The following is a 14,631-nucleotide window of genomic DNA, read 5'->3' on the forward strand; positions in this document are numbered from 1 at the left end:
ATTGGATCACCAGTCATGTGTTGTGTGCACCCACTATCAAGCACCAAATGCCTTCCTCCGGCTTTATAATTTACCTACAAAAGAGGATCAATTCTTTTTAGGTACCCAAACTTGCTTGGGTCCTTGTAGGTTAGTCACCAAAGTCTTTGGTACCCAAATGGCCTTCTTCTTTGGGCCCACAATTGGTGTATCAATGAACTTAGCCTTCACACCATTGGCACCCTTATAAAGCATGTAACAAGAATCAAATTTGATTGATGATACATTAGGTAGCTTGTTCTTGTTAGTCTTGCAATTTTGCTCTATATGCCCAACTTGCTTGCATCTATTGCAAAATCGACTATTGCCCTTCACAAAGCTAGCTTTGGGAGTGACAAAGGTCGCCTTGCCTTTCTTGGGAGTATAGCCTAATCCCTCTTTGTTGAGAGAAAACCTTTGGCTACCCAAGCACTTTAGCAAGCGGGTATCTCCACCATAGGCATTGCCTAAGGCACGAGTGAACTCATTCACCTCCTTTTTGAGGGTTTCATTTTCCACCATTAGTGATGTATCATTCATAGGTAGAGTGGTAATGGTTGTGCTACAAGAAGTGTTAGTGGGAGCAACAATAATGGGTTCATGAAAATATTCATCAATAAGATCACATGTTAGTCCCACATCACATGTTACTATCACTTGCTCCTTCTTGGCTTCCTCCTTCTTGACTTGCTCAATGAGAGAGAAGTGAGCCTTTTCAAGCTTAGAGTGAGCTTTGCCAAGCTTCTCATGGGCTTCCATTAGCCTCTCATGAGTTGCATTGAGCTCATCAAGGGATTGCTCAAGAAATTTGACTTTCTTGTTCAATTCCTTGCACTCCTTTCTCTTCATCTCAAAGCAAGTATGCACTTGCTCACACATGTCCATGAGCTCCTCCTTGGAGTACTCTTCATCATCATCATCACTCCTACAAGCATCACTTTCACATTCATCATCATCACTCACATCATATTTTACCTTGGTAGGTTTTGCCATGAGGCACGTCGATGGAGTGTCGAAGATGGAGGGCTTGTTGTTGATGGCGATGCTTGCTAGTGCTCTCTTGATAGATTTCTTATCATCATCACTAGAGCTATCACTATTCGAAGAGCCATCACTATCCCATGTGACCACATAGCCTCCATCCTTCTTCTTTTGGAAGGTCATTCTCTTCTCTTTCTTCTCCTTCTTTTCTTTCTTATCCTCCTTGTGCTTCTTCTTCTCATCCTCATCATTGTCACTATTGTATGGATAATTTGCTCCTACATGATCGGGGCTTTTGCAATTGTAGCATCTTCTCACATACTCTTTCTTTTTGGTGTGATCTCTTCTCTTTCTTGCACCATAGCCTTTCTTCTTCATGAACTTGCCCATCTTGCGTACAAAGAGAGCCATAGCTTCATTATCAATATCACTAAGATCATCATCACTTGATTCTTTCTTGGACTTGCCCTTGTTCTTTGATGATGATGAGCTAGCCTTGAATGCTATGCTTTTCTTCTTCTTGTCTTCTTCTTCCTTCTTGTCATCCTTGTCATCCCCCTCCTTTTCCACACAGTATGTCTCTTGTGTCATGACATCACCTAGTACTTGGTTGGGGGTAATATCCTTCAATCCTCCTCTTATGATTAACAATCTTAACATCTCAAATCTTGGAGGTAGGCACATCAAGAACCGATGAGAGACGTCATCATCCTTGATCTTCTCTCCCAAAGCCTTCAAGTCATTGACAATTACTTGCAATCGATGGAACATCTCCGGAATGCTCTCATCTTCCTTCATCTTGAAGCTTGTCAATTTGTCCTTGAGGATATACAACTTGGCACTCTTCACCGCCGGTGTGCCCTCATATGTTTCTTCCAATCTTTTCCACACCTCGTTTGCTCTTTCACAATCTTTGATTTGCTCAAACACCTTGGAATCAATGGCATTATATATAGTGTTTAGAGCCATTGTATTGCATTGCTTGTTGATCTTATCTTGGTTGGTGGGATCATCGGGATCAATGATAGCATAGTCATTCTCGGTCACTTCCCATACTTGATCATTGATTGAACCAAGATACATCATCATCTTTCTCTTCCAATAATCATAGCATGTGCCATCAAAGAACAGTGGTTTGCCCCCCACATGGTTGAACACAACTTGAGCCATAATTTGACACCGAGGTTGTTAAGCCTTCAATTAAACGGTGACCACGGCTCCGATACCACTTGAAAGGTCCTAATATGGCTAGAGGGGGGGGTGAATAGCCTATTTAAAAATCTACAAATCAACTAGAGCAATTTGATTAGTATGACAAATAGCGTAATGCAAACTTGCTCTAGCTCTACAAGGGTTGCAAGCCACCTATCCAACAATTTTAGTTGCAATGATTACTTAGGCACACAACTTGCAATGTAATTACTCACTAAGAGCTCTCAAACTTACTACTCTAAAGAGCTCAACTAGATAAATGTAAATAATAAAGCAAGCTCTCAATTCTAATTACACTAAAGAGCTTGTATCAACTAGTTTGCAAGAATGTAAATAAGCGAGTAGGGTGATTATACCGACGTGTAGGGGATGAACCAATCACAAGAAGAATATATAGCCAATCACCGGGAGAATGCCAAAGACAAGAGACAATCGATTTTCTCTCGAGGTTCACGTGCTTGTCAACACGCTACGTCCCCGTTGTGTCGACCAACACTTGGTGGTTCGGCGGCTAAAAGGTGTTTCACAAACCTCGTCCACACGATTGGACACCGCAAGAACCGACCCACAAGTGAGGTAACTCAATGACACGAGCAATTTACTAGAGTTACCTTTCGGCGCTCCGCCGGGGAAGGTACAACTCCCCTCACAATCACCGGAGATGGCCACGAACAATCACCAACTCGTGCCGATCCTCCACCACTGCACCGAGCCGTCTAGGTGGTGGCAACCACCAAGAGTAACAAGCGAAATCCACAGCGCAACACGAATACCAAGTGCCTCTAGATGCAATCACTCAAGCAATGCACTTGGATTATCTCCCAATCTAACAAAGATGATGAATCAATGATGGAGATGAGTGGGAGGACTTTGGCTAAGCTCACAAGATTGCTATGTCAATGAAAATATGCAAGAGTTATCCCTTGAGCCGGCCATGGGGCTATAAATAGAGCCCCTATCAAATAGAGCCGTTATACCCCTTCACTGAGCAAATCGCGCTCTGACCGGACGCTTCGGTCATACTGACCAGACCCTGGACTCAGCGTCCGGTCCATTGATTCATGCCACGTGTCACTAGCTTCAAACGCTGTTCGTCAGATTTCAACGGCTACGTACTTGACCGGACGCTCCGGCTAAACTGACCGGACGCAGAAGCCTCAGCGTCCGGTTGTTTCCAATAAGCTCCCCGAGGCATATTTCTTCGACCGGACGCGTCCGGTCCACCTTGACCGGACCTAGACCAGCGTCCGGTGCAGCACCCTAGGTACTGTGCTGACCAACCAGATTGACCGGACGCACGCTGCCAGCGTCCGGTGCTTTCAGACCCAGCGTCCGGTCAGTTGACCGACGCCAGCGCCTTCGCGATCAACTCGTTTTCATTTCTAACTTCTTCACCCTTGCTCCAATGTGCCAACCACCAAGTGTATCACCTTGTGCACATGTGTTAGCATATTTTCACAAACATTTTCAAGGGTGTTAGTACTCAACTAGATCCTAAATGCATATGCAATGAATTAGAGCATCTAGTGGCACTTTGATAACCTCATTTCGATACGAGTTTCACTCCTCTTAATAGTACGGCTATCTATCCTAAATGTGATCACACTCACTAAGTGTCTTGATCACTAAAATAAAATGGCTCCTACATTTTATACCTTTGCCTTGAGCTTTTTGTTTTTCTCTTTCTTCTTTTCCAAGTTTAAGCATTTGACCATCACCATGCCATCACCATTGTCATGATCTTCATCATTGCTTCATCACTTGGAGTAGTGCTACCTATCTCATAATCATCTTGATAAACTAGGTTAGCACTTAGGGTTTCATCAATTAACCAAAACCAAACTAGAGCTTTCACCAGGAAATGTGGTGTTCGGACGGTTGGACGCCCGCAGTGTAGCATTTCCGAATTTAGTACCTTGGTAGTTAATTATTAAAAATTGATGGTATCTCTCAACATAACCAGGCTGGCGTAATTAATCTAAGAATATTTGTTATTGTCTGCCAGAATCTAAAAGGTTGGGCTTGCTAATTAAGCAGCTAGCTAGCCTATGTATGTGCATATATCTTGGTATGTAGGGTCACACACGCGTACTTGGTGCATGTGGCCATCTCCAGCTAATGAAGTCGATGTGTGATGCGTGTAGGTCCTTTTTTTTTTTGAACTTTGATGCGTGTAGGTCTTGACTTGATCACTCAATGTCTAGCAAGCTCATTGCATTGGCGTGAGCACGGAAAACATGCATGCATGTAAACCGCATTGAGTGTCAAGGCTGGGCCTAAGGCGCCGGAGCCTATTGGGCCGACTGGGCCGCAAGAGAAAGCTTCTCGTCTCTTTTGTTTGATGATGAAAAAAAAACTAGCATATGCGTTTTTTCGCGTTTTTTTGGGTGGCCATTTATTTTAAGAATTGAGTTTTGAGTCGGATTTATTTTGTAAATTTGGTTCAGTCATTGTAGTAGTTAACTGGTTAACTTGTAATTATTTGGTCTGATTTTTCTCTAAGAATAAAGCCAGATATTTCTTCCATTATTCTAAACTAGCAAATTTGCCCGTGCGTTGCTATGGGTGAATGTCAGATTATTCGATTCACTATGCATATTTTTGGTCAATTATTTTTATATAACAATTAAAACTGTAATAGGTTGTTGTGTAGTTACCTAGACGATTTGTGTCTCGACAGATTTATCCAATGATTGCATCATCTGTTCGGATATGTCTTGGACACACATTGTTCTAGGTCATGTGCGCACAGGTCATAAGTCCAAGTTATATACGGGACATGAAGAGACGTATGGCATTGTAGGAAGTAAAAAGATAATTAGAAAAATAACATTTTTAACTTTCATATTAAAAGCAAAATATGATCGTGTGTTGCAACAGAACATATACCTTATGACATAAGGCCATGCCGCTTGAAGATTTATTCTGCTCCATCTCTTGACGTGTGCGGCCATTGGCCTGCTACCACATCCGTTACTTTAATACAAATTTAAAGACCTAAAGTTGCAAACACTTTTTGAAATAAGAAAATACAATGAAACCCACGTTGTAAAGTAGATTTTCACAATTTATTTAAATATATTATTATTTTATTTTCAGACATTTTTTTGTTCTCTATATTATATTATTATTTAATTTGGGCAAATATATTATTATTTAATTTAATGTTGGGCAAGCCGGCTACCGAGGCTCTTTTCTTTGCTACTTTGACGGAGTGTATCTGTGCGGACTGGTGGCCGGTTATCCGTCGATCGTTTTGAGTTGAGCAGGTTTGGACCGGATTTGTCGTAGTAAAGGGCGGAACACAGGCTTGAAGCAGATACGGCTAATCTGGACTGGAACGGAAAATATATACAATAGTACCGAAGCATAGGAGGTACAACAGAAATTTCGACTCTTTATTATTTTGATTATTGGTTGATTCAGATTTTAATATAATAAAAAAATTAATTTTATTCTAATCAAAATTACACCAATAATCAACAATTAGTGATAGAAATAGTTATTTATTAGGAAAGACTAGAGTTCACAGACTTATAATATTGTATTTATTAATTATTTTTTGTATTTATATTCGCAAAAACAATAGAAAGAAAAAAATGCACACGGGCTTGACTACATAAACGGAGAAGACATGTTTCACATACAGACTCGAAGAAAAGAGCGTTTCCGTGAAGATGTTTTTTCGCCCCTAAACGCACACGGTGCTAAGCGGCTGGGACTTCTGATGAAAAAGAAAACAAGTACCATATGCGGTACGGGGAGGGAGAGGCAGATACGGATACAGATACAGGATGGGAGAGGCAGAAAAATAAATATGGCAGAAATTTTACCTCATTATTATTAGGTATAGAAAAAAAGCGGGAGATTTGTCAATGCAAGTAGCAACCGGGTTAACCCCGCCTAAACCCATATCTCATATGTTTGAGAATTGATTTACTGGCATATCGAAAGAATGAAAAGATATTGATTTATGTGCGGCTTGCATCTCTTCTTATTAGGGCAATATGATCTACAAGTACTGCTCTTGTTTTTGAGAAAAAAATGATACACACTTTTATATACGCAGCCTACCTTGTTCGGAACATATACTTGTTGCAGTTCTGAGCATTATTGTTGCAACATGAGGACGCAAGGGAAGGGAGTCCAACCGACAGACGAACAGAGCTTTAGAGGTTGTGGATTTAGACATTTTCACCAAAAATAAAATGGATTGAGAAGCAACAAAAGAGTTTGCTTATGATTATCTCCCTCTTGGTTGTGTTCTTTTCATGTTTATTTCGAAGCAGCTATTGGCAGTGTGCGGTCGTAGACACCGGAAACTGTTCCTTTTTTTCTAAAAACAAATGATGTGCTGTGTTCAATATCTGTTAGGAAGTCTCACAATGACTATTGCTACTTTTTTGGATAATAATAAATAAATGAATGGCAATGATGCGTGCCTAGTTTGTTGGGTGGACACGTCATCTAGCTAGCTAGTACGTGATCATATAAGCAACTCGCCGTTAGGTCGCCAACAATTGGTTCATGATTCATGAATATGAATACCATCTGCACCCTGTCCCCGGCCTGAAAGGCTGAAAATAAGAAAAGAAAAAAAAACGAATGCATCATCGACGATATGATTTGTGTCATGCGTATTATGCATGAATAGACACATTGTTTAGGTAGCTTATTAACATAGTTTTTGGCCTGGAGCAAAATTCAAGAGACTGAAACAAGACGGATAGATATATCATGCAACATGCATGCATGGAGGGAAACACACCACCCTCAATGCAGGCTTCATTGCAATTCAATATAGCTAACCTTAAGTACGTCATATATATGTATTGAACTGCATGAATTTTGCATATATATGCTGGTATGCATTATACAACACACATATATAATGCCTGCCAAACTGCTTCTGTATGTTTTGTTTATTTATTTGTAATATCTTCTCTTCTCTTCTCTTCTCGGGTGCTCCAATTTACCATCAATGATATATCATCAGTCGTCTCACCTTACCATCACTAGGTTTACATACTGCCTCATCAGTATATAGTTAGACTACAATTTCTAGCAGCCTCATATATAAATCAGGTTGTTGCTAGCAATTTATTAGAGACTAGCTAGGTCATCTCGCTTTCACCCCGCCTCTGCTCCTCCTCTTCCTGCTCTTGCTCCAACTCCTTTTTCGTGGCCGTAGCTTGCAGCTCCTTGCCTTTCCCCCACAGGAATGCGTACAGCCCCACGATGATCAGCAGCGCCCCCACCACTCTGCGTGTGCACATATATAAACACCACTTAGCTTAGTAGTTATATACATACATATTTCATCTCGAAATTTACTGATCAACGGCCACTAGACTAGCTCAGTTGTCGGATTTGCTACAGTTGCAGTAGCATCAGGCCTGAAATGAAAAGGTGCAGTCTCACTCACCCTCCAACGTAGATCTTGGTGCCTAGCAGCAGCGAGTCCATCACCGTGGTGATGATCAGTGACAGTGAGTTGAACATGGTAGGGTAGATTGGCCCGCGACGGCTCACCGCCCATGAGATGAGGACGAAGGTGATGCCCGTGTTCAACACACCCTGCACATGATGATCCGTCATCAGCAGAAGATACATGTGTAATCCAATCCATCACGCTATTGATTATACTAGTTAACTACTCTGGTTAATTCGTTGTTGATCAGTATGTACATATAATTACCGAGTAGACGACTGTCAGAAGCTGCAGGTCCCCCTTGAGTCTCCAGTCTGCCCTGTCATGGCTGAGGAACACGCTGATGATGAAGGCCTGTATGCTTCCTGACAGGCACGTCAGCATCGTCCCCCAGTACCTTGATGGAAACACCTTCCCAAGCCTTGCCTGTCGTCATTGGATGCACAATGGAGCCATCAGCCATCACTCATCACAGAGGGAGATGTGGATTTCAGTTCTTCAAGCAAAGACTAGATATACCTGTACGATGAACCACAGGGCGTAGCTCAGGCAGCTGCCGCACAGGAACAGTGTGCCGGTGAGCATGTCACGGTGATGGCCGCCGCTCGCCGGCGCACCGGCGTCGGAGGTCTTCAGCAGGTGCGAAGGCCACAGATGCAGAAGACGGCCTTTGAGCAGGCTCACGATCATCGTGCCGCCCACGCACGTCAGGGCGCCCAGGACCTTCAGCTTGCCAGGCCACTTCCCCAGCGCCACCTTCTCAGCTCTGAATGCATTTAGTCATTTACATACGCATCACACAAATGGGGGACATGCATATATACCACCCAAGGTCCATGTATGCTTTGGTTTGTTTGCGTACCTGACCAAGATGGCGATGACGAAGGTCACGATGGGGATCAGGTTCAGGAAGACGACGGAGTACGCGGCACTTGTGACCTGCAGGCCGTAGTAGTACAGCCCCATCGCCAACACAACTCTGCGGCATATGTAAGAACAATTAATTTACTTCTTCCAAGCATATCATCAAGTTATGTATGGGACGATGAAGCATATAAAGGTTGCCATAACAACTTCTCTTCTCTTGTAGTCCTGTAATATATTGCATTCTAGGAATTTTAGGACAAATTAAGAGAGAACATAAAAAACACATATACCCACATTTTATTTCCTAATTAGACGCTATCATCGACGTGATTGATGGTGATTGGTTGATAAAAGAAAAATATTTAATCCAAAACTGGTTTTTGTCCTCTAAAATGTATTATATTTGAGCACAAATTTTGAATGCTAGAATACACTGTATTACAGGACGGAAGGAATATGTATCTAGCATTCGTTAGAAAAAGACAGGGGAGTATGACAACTGAAATCAGGCTGAGTGCGAGTGCTTACGCAAATGTAGCATTTAAGGAAATCCAACCCAACACAGCCAAGTTCAGTTTCTTCCACATTTCCCTGAAACAGACCAAGATGGAAAGAAATCATGAAAAGGAATTGGAGAAGATCAATCGATCGTGCCATATCAGGAGTCAGGACATATATCTTTAATCTCATTAAAAACACTGCATATATAGTATAGCCAGCAGTTTGTAACTGCTGTTTAACAAGAAGTTATTAGTAGTACATCGTGATAGTACCATGAAGAACAGCAAGAATGTATAACAGAGACATGTGAGTAATAACATTGGAAAACACTGAAAATGGAAGTAGTAGGTACCGATCTGTCATCAAGCTTTGGCATACACGTTGTGTCCAGCAAAAGCTGAATTCGCCTTCTCGATATCTTTTGCATTAGCACGCAGAGAATTAGGACCACACGATAACGATATGCAGGTGCGAAATGAGGAGAATGATCATAGCGGTTCACTTATGGAGCCGTTGGAGCCCCACCCGCTCCCCTCGGGTGCTCGCCCGCCCCCTCCACTAAATCCACCACAATCTTCCCTCAATCCCGCTCAAATCCGTCCTTCAGCTTCGGATCCGTTCCCCCCTCGTGCTGATCTATCGACTGGTGGGTCTCCTGCCTCCGGTCTTGGCTGCTGTTGTGGTGGCGCCTCCCGTCCGGCGGGCGGCCAACGGCTTTTGCCGGCCGAGCGGTCTTCGCCTGGTGCGGGTGGACCTGCGACTGCCGCAGTTGCCGATATGGGTTTGGTGGCTGCCGGCGTGCCCGCCGCCACGCATCCTTTGCTGTCGTCGCCACCGTCCCGGATGGGTGGGGCCGGGCTGGGCGCATCCAAGGCCTCCAGCTCCGGGCTGTTGGCGTCTCCTGGTCGCCCCACTCTCTCCCCCGACGCCGCCTCGTTCTTCCCCGGCCACCTCTCCACCGGCAGGTCCAAGCGCTTGCGTTGGGAGGATGGCTCTCTCTCCGGCGACTCCGACCTCGAGCGCTCCCCTTCCCCGTCGCTGCTGGTCGCGCATTTGACCTGCTCGGGCGCTGCTCCCTCCTCGGCGGGCGCCCCACCGATGGCAGCTGCGGCTGCGGCTGCCATCCAGGTGCCGCGGCGCCGCAGGCAGCGTCGACGCCGTCACTGACGCCGCTGGCGGAGGGCTGCCGCGGCCGCAACGGGTGACTGCGACGCGTCATGCAGGGGCGGTATGGCCCCGCCCTTTGAGGCTCCGTGGATCCCAGTTCGACTGTGGCTCGGCCCGTGGAGCAGGGTATCCGCCCTTGATGCTGATGGGTGGCGGTGCATCCTGCCCCGTTCTCCAATTCATCCTGTGGGCAACCAGCAGCTGTGTCGGGGAGGTAGTGAGGCCAGGCTTCGGCGAGGCGCCCCAACGGGGGTCTGACCCCGGATCTTCCCGGTCGATTTTCGGGGTAGGTGCTTCAACCGCCTATCCCGGACTCACCGGGTGGCCACCTGCCGGCTCCCCCGCCGCTGCCTGCGCTGCCGCGGGTTCGGGCACATAGCGCGTGACTGCAAGCGGCCGAGGTCCAACGTTGTCGCTACCGCCTCCACTTGCCACTCCTCGCCGTTGATGGGTGTATGTGCGCTGGGTGGCAGGGCATGGTCGTGGTCTGGCTCGCTTTGCTTCGGCAGCGTTACCGTCAAGGCCACCTCTGGGTTGCCTGCTGATTCATCGACGCCCCACGCCCCATCCATGATTCCTGCTGTAGGTGAGGTTGCCGTGCACTCCTCCCTGCCTCAGGTTTCCTTCGACGACTTCTTTGACCCCATCGCTTCCGAGATGCAGGCCGTGCCGGCCCATGAGCGATGGGATCCCATGCGCTCCGAGAGGTTGGTCATCATGGAGAAGGCTTCGGGTGTGGGGGTACTAGAAGGAGGGTCGCCCCTTCCGGCGCAGCTTTGTGGATCGCCTGACTTGGCCGTGCGTTCACATCTGGAGGATGTTTCTCCGGTTGGGGGGCCGACTGTGTCAATGTGGAGCTCGTTGGCCCATCTCGCTCGGCCCCATCTTCGGACGAGGACCACTCGGGCCACGTGGGGTCGCCGTCCAGAAGTCCTTCCCAGCCTGTGGCCTTGTCGCCCATGGGCGCGGCGGCGGCTGTGGCGCCAGCTTCGGTGTCACCAAGTGCAGTCTCGTAGCTTCTGCAGTCGCAGCTTTGCTCTGCCATCACGGAGCCGATCTAGGTCGAACCTCCACATCTCCATGTTCCTAGGAGGCGTCGTGCGGTTGAATGCACATTCTCACCGCCACGTCGTAGCGGGAGGCTTGCGGCGAAGAGCAGATGCAGAGCCTCCAACCCGACCGTGCAAGCCCAAAACGTGTTGATGGCAAAATGGGGACTCCGCCAGCAGGATCACGCGCCGCAGGCCGATGCGGAGGGCGATTTCGATGAGTACATGGCCCTATTCGGCGGGCCTCTCTCGGAGTCCAAGCGCGAGGAAATCAGGATGCTCTTCCCGGTAGGCTCGCTGCGCGATTGAGGGCATCCAGCTGGTGGAGGGGGTGGAACTTGAGGTTTAGCCTACCTCTGGGTATCCGCCCTAGGTCGTCTAATCGTTGCCCATGGCCTAGTTTACTAGCTCGCTGTCGCTCAGCCCGTTGTTGCTTTTAGTCAATCTTGTGGTAGTAGCCGGGCTTCGTCGTAGTTTTCTTTAGTTTTTTCGCTTCTGTTTTTTTCCTTCCTTCTCCTTGCCTAGGAAACCTTCGGTTACCCAGTGTTGAGCCGTTTGTTATTTGGTTTGATGTTGTCTACTTTTTCTTAATGAAATACGTGCTACACGGCACGTTCGAGAGAAAAAAACGATATGCAGGTGCTGACAGTGCAGTAAGAATCAATCAAGTGTGGGTTGGCATTTGACATTTGGCTAGCTAATGGCCATGCATGCATTACCCATTAGCAGTGCAATTAGTGGCAGCCAGGCACATCAACAAGCCACTCTAAATCCTGTCCCTGTTCATCAGAGAACTACTAGCTAGCAAGCTCTAGTTGTAGCCCGTAGGCTCTAGTCCAAAAGGACAAAGACAGAGATCAAATCGGTTTGAAATTTCGCGGCTGCGTCGAATCTGAAGGCAGCAGGGGTCAATGGACATGTGGACTGCAATGCATGCTGGTTGAGGTTGTGTTGTCTTTCGGTGGTATGTAACAGTTGGCAGTCAACAACAGATAGTAGCTGCTGCCCCTTGGATCCAGGATGCAAACAGTCATCCATCCACTCATCTATCACTTCATTCAAGGACCAAATTATTATACTATTATTAAAGAATCATATTTGATTTATACTATTGTCAACCGGCCGGGTGGTAGCGCAACTGAAAAATGTTGTTCCTCTTGGAGGTATATGTAAAATATTTGACCACGGACTCGGTCGTATCCACCGGTATATATGGACACCATCGAAATGAATGCATGAAGAAAATCTTCTATGATGATATTTCTATATATGTACTTGGGTACGTAAGTATGAGAAGAAAACAGGTGTTAAGCATGTTCCCGAAAAAAGAAAGTACGAGAAGAAGAAGAAAAGTACTATCGTGCATGCGCATGTGCACGGTATTTTCAAGGAGAAAAATAAATGTGCACGATGACTAGTATAGCTTCGGTCCTGCAGTTGATCTTTTTTGTTTCCTTTTATTTTATGTTTCTTAAATTTGTCTTGTAAATAAACTTACTTTATGTTACTGGTTCTGTTTTTAATAAAAGCAACTGTAGGGGCGAAAGCCCCTCCGGATTCTTAAAAAAAAACTACTGTTGCCATCCCATTTTCAAATAAAATAAAATGAAGTGCGGCGACCAGGGCGTGCATGCATACGAGTGCAACTGAAAAAAATCTAGATATCTTGCGTGGATTCAGTTCAAGTCAAATAAAAAAAATTGTGTGAAAAATCTATATTGTTGAAGCATCATGTACTAGTGTTGACATAGCGACATACGTACTATCTACAGAGTGCATGCTGAGATATTCAGAATGCATATACAGTGTACATAGCGCCCTGTTTAGATGCAAAGTATTTTTAAAGTATTGGAAACATATTACGGTTTTACAAAATACTTTGTCTTTTAAAAGCTACTGAGTATTTGGATGCAACAAATATTATAGTCTTTAAAACCATGGTTTTGTCAAAACTGTAGTCTTTTTGAAGTTTTAAAAACTCCACTCGTGACCTCTTTTTTCTAAACCATAGTTTTCTATCTCTTTGGCACATAAAACCACAGTTTTGTGATACTGCAGTTTTCAACAACCGTATCATCCAAACAGGCCCTAATTTTTGGAACCAGCAGCAAATAAACTCACAAATTTATGTGTGCATTCAGTTTGTATTAGTGCTGATGCGAGCAGTTCTGGCTCGCGAATGCAATCCAGATAATGCTCGGACCCTTGCTCCAGTGAAAGCTCCGGGTGATGGCGGAAGGTGATCTCGAAGGCCTTCTCCCAGCGGCGCCGGAGTTGATGGAGGACTAGGGTAGACGGGAGATTTGGAGCAACCGAATGGTTTCTCTTGTTTTTGTCTGATGGTATGGTAAGGGAGCAAGAAAAAGGTGCTCCACATCACAGATTCACAGGCCGTGTTAAGGTAACCACCTACTATGCATGTATGGGAGAATAATGAGAAGAAATGTGTCTAGATTAATTCTATATCTATATCTTGTGAATTAGTAGAGTTAATGTTATAGACTTTTATATTGCTATACTTGTGCATGCCGCGAGTTATTTTTAATTTCTAAAAAAACGAGTTATTTTTCAAGTAAAGAACAAAGAAATCAAGGAGGAGAAACTAACAATATATAGCACGCAATGCATGACAAGAATTTTTAACTTGCAGGACAAAATAAATTGTTTGCAGCTATGTATTCTCCCAACCAAAAAATAGAAAGAAAAACAGGAACTTTTTTTTTGCGAAACGAAAAACAGGGACTTTAGCAGGTAGGTTAGAGGATAGGCACAACCGTACCTCTCGAAGAAGAAGGCGAGTGGAGCGACGGCGGCGGTGGCGACGAGGTTGCGGTGGACGATGAGGACGCAGGGGCGCATGCCGGTGTTGAGGGCCAGCTTCGACAGGAGCAGCAACACCACCGTGAACGCCTGCACCACCACCATGCTCAGCGGCAGCGCCGCCGTCTCCCACGACGACGCCCCCGCCCCCGCCGGTGATACTTTCACCGGCGGCGGCGGCGCCGGCATGACGGGCATCTCCACTACGATCTCCTCCTCCTCCGTCGCCGCCGCCGCCGCCTGCCGATCGTCGCCGTTCGCCGCCATGTGTACTCAACTTCCTTCGACAGATCCTTCCTCCCTAGATAGATGCCGTCGCCGCCGCGTAGACGACGATCGACGAGGAGGGCACGAGCACGAAGCAGCTAGCTAGCAATGCACGGCCGCGGCAAGAAGGGTGGGTGGAGAGTGCGTTGGCATGCAAATGCAATGGAGATTGATGACTCGGAGGAGAAGAAAGTGTAGGTGACTTCAAGGTGTATATATAGGAAGTCGGAGAGAACGTTACCGAAAACAAGGTGTCTGTGGAGTGCAAGAATATTTGGCAGAGTGTATTATATTAGACACTCGGTAAAGAAGGTTTCT

The 14,631-nt window shown here is 45.8% G+C and overlaps 1 protein-coding gene across 1 annotated transcript; it reads right to left on the reverse strand.

Moving 5' to 3' along the window:
• Positions 1 to 7,118: 7,118 nt before the first annotated feature.
• LOC136529688 (WAT1-related protein At1g09380-like) lies at positions 7,119 to 14,313 on the reverse strand. The gene is made up of 7 exons (XM_066522763.1): positions 14,006 to 14,313; positions 9,038 to 9,100; positions 8,505 to 8,621; positions 8,162 to 8,408; positions 7,910 to 8,068; positions 7,637 to 7,788; positions 7,119 to 7,473 (listed from the first exon to the last, which is right to left on the reverse strand). Exons 1-7 carry the CDS (start codon positions 14,311 to 14,313, stop codon positions 7,326 to 7,328), a joined length of 1,194 nt encoding a protein of 397 aa, XP_066378860.1. The 3' UTR covers positions 7,119 to 7,325.
• Positions 14,314 to 14,631: the final 318 nt, after the last annotated feature.

This window comes from Miscanthus floridulus, chromosome 19 (assembly GCF_019320115.1).
Source record: "Miscanthus floridulus cultivar M001 chromosome 19, ASM1932011v1, whole genome shotgun sequence".
Lineage (NCBI taxonomy): Eukaryota > Viridiplantae > Streptophyta > Magnoliopsida > Poales > Poaceae > Miscanthus > Miscanthus floridulus.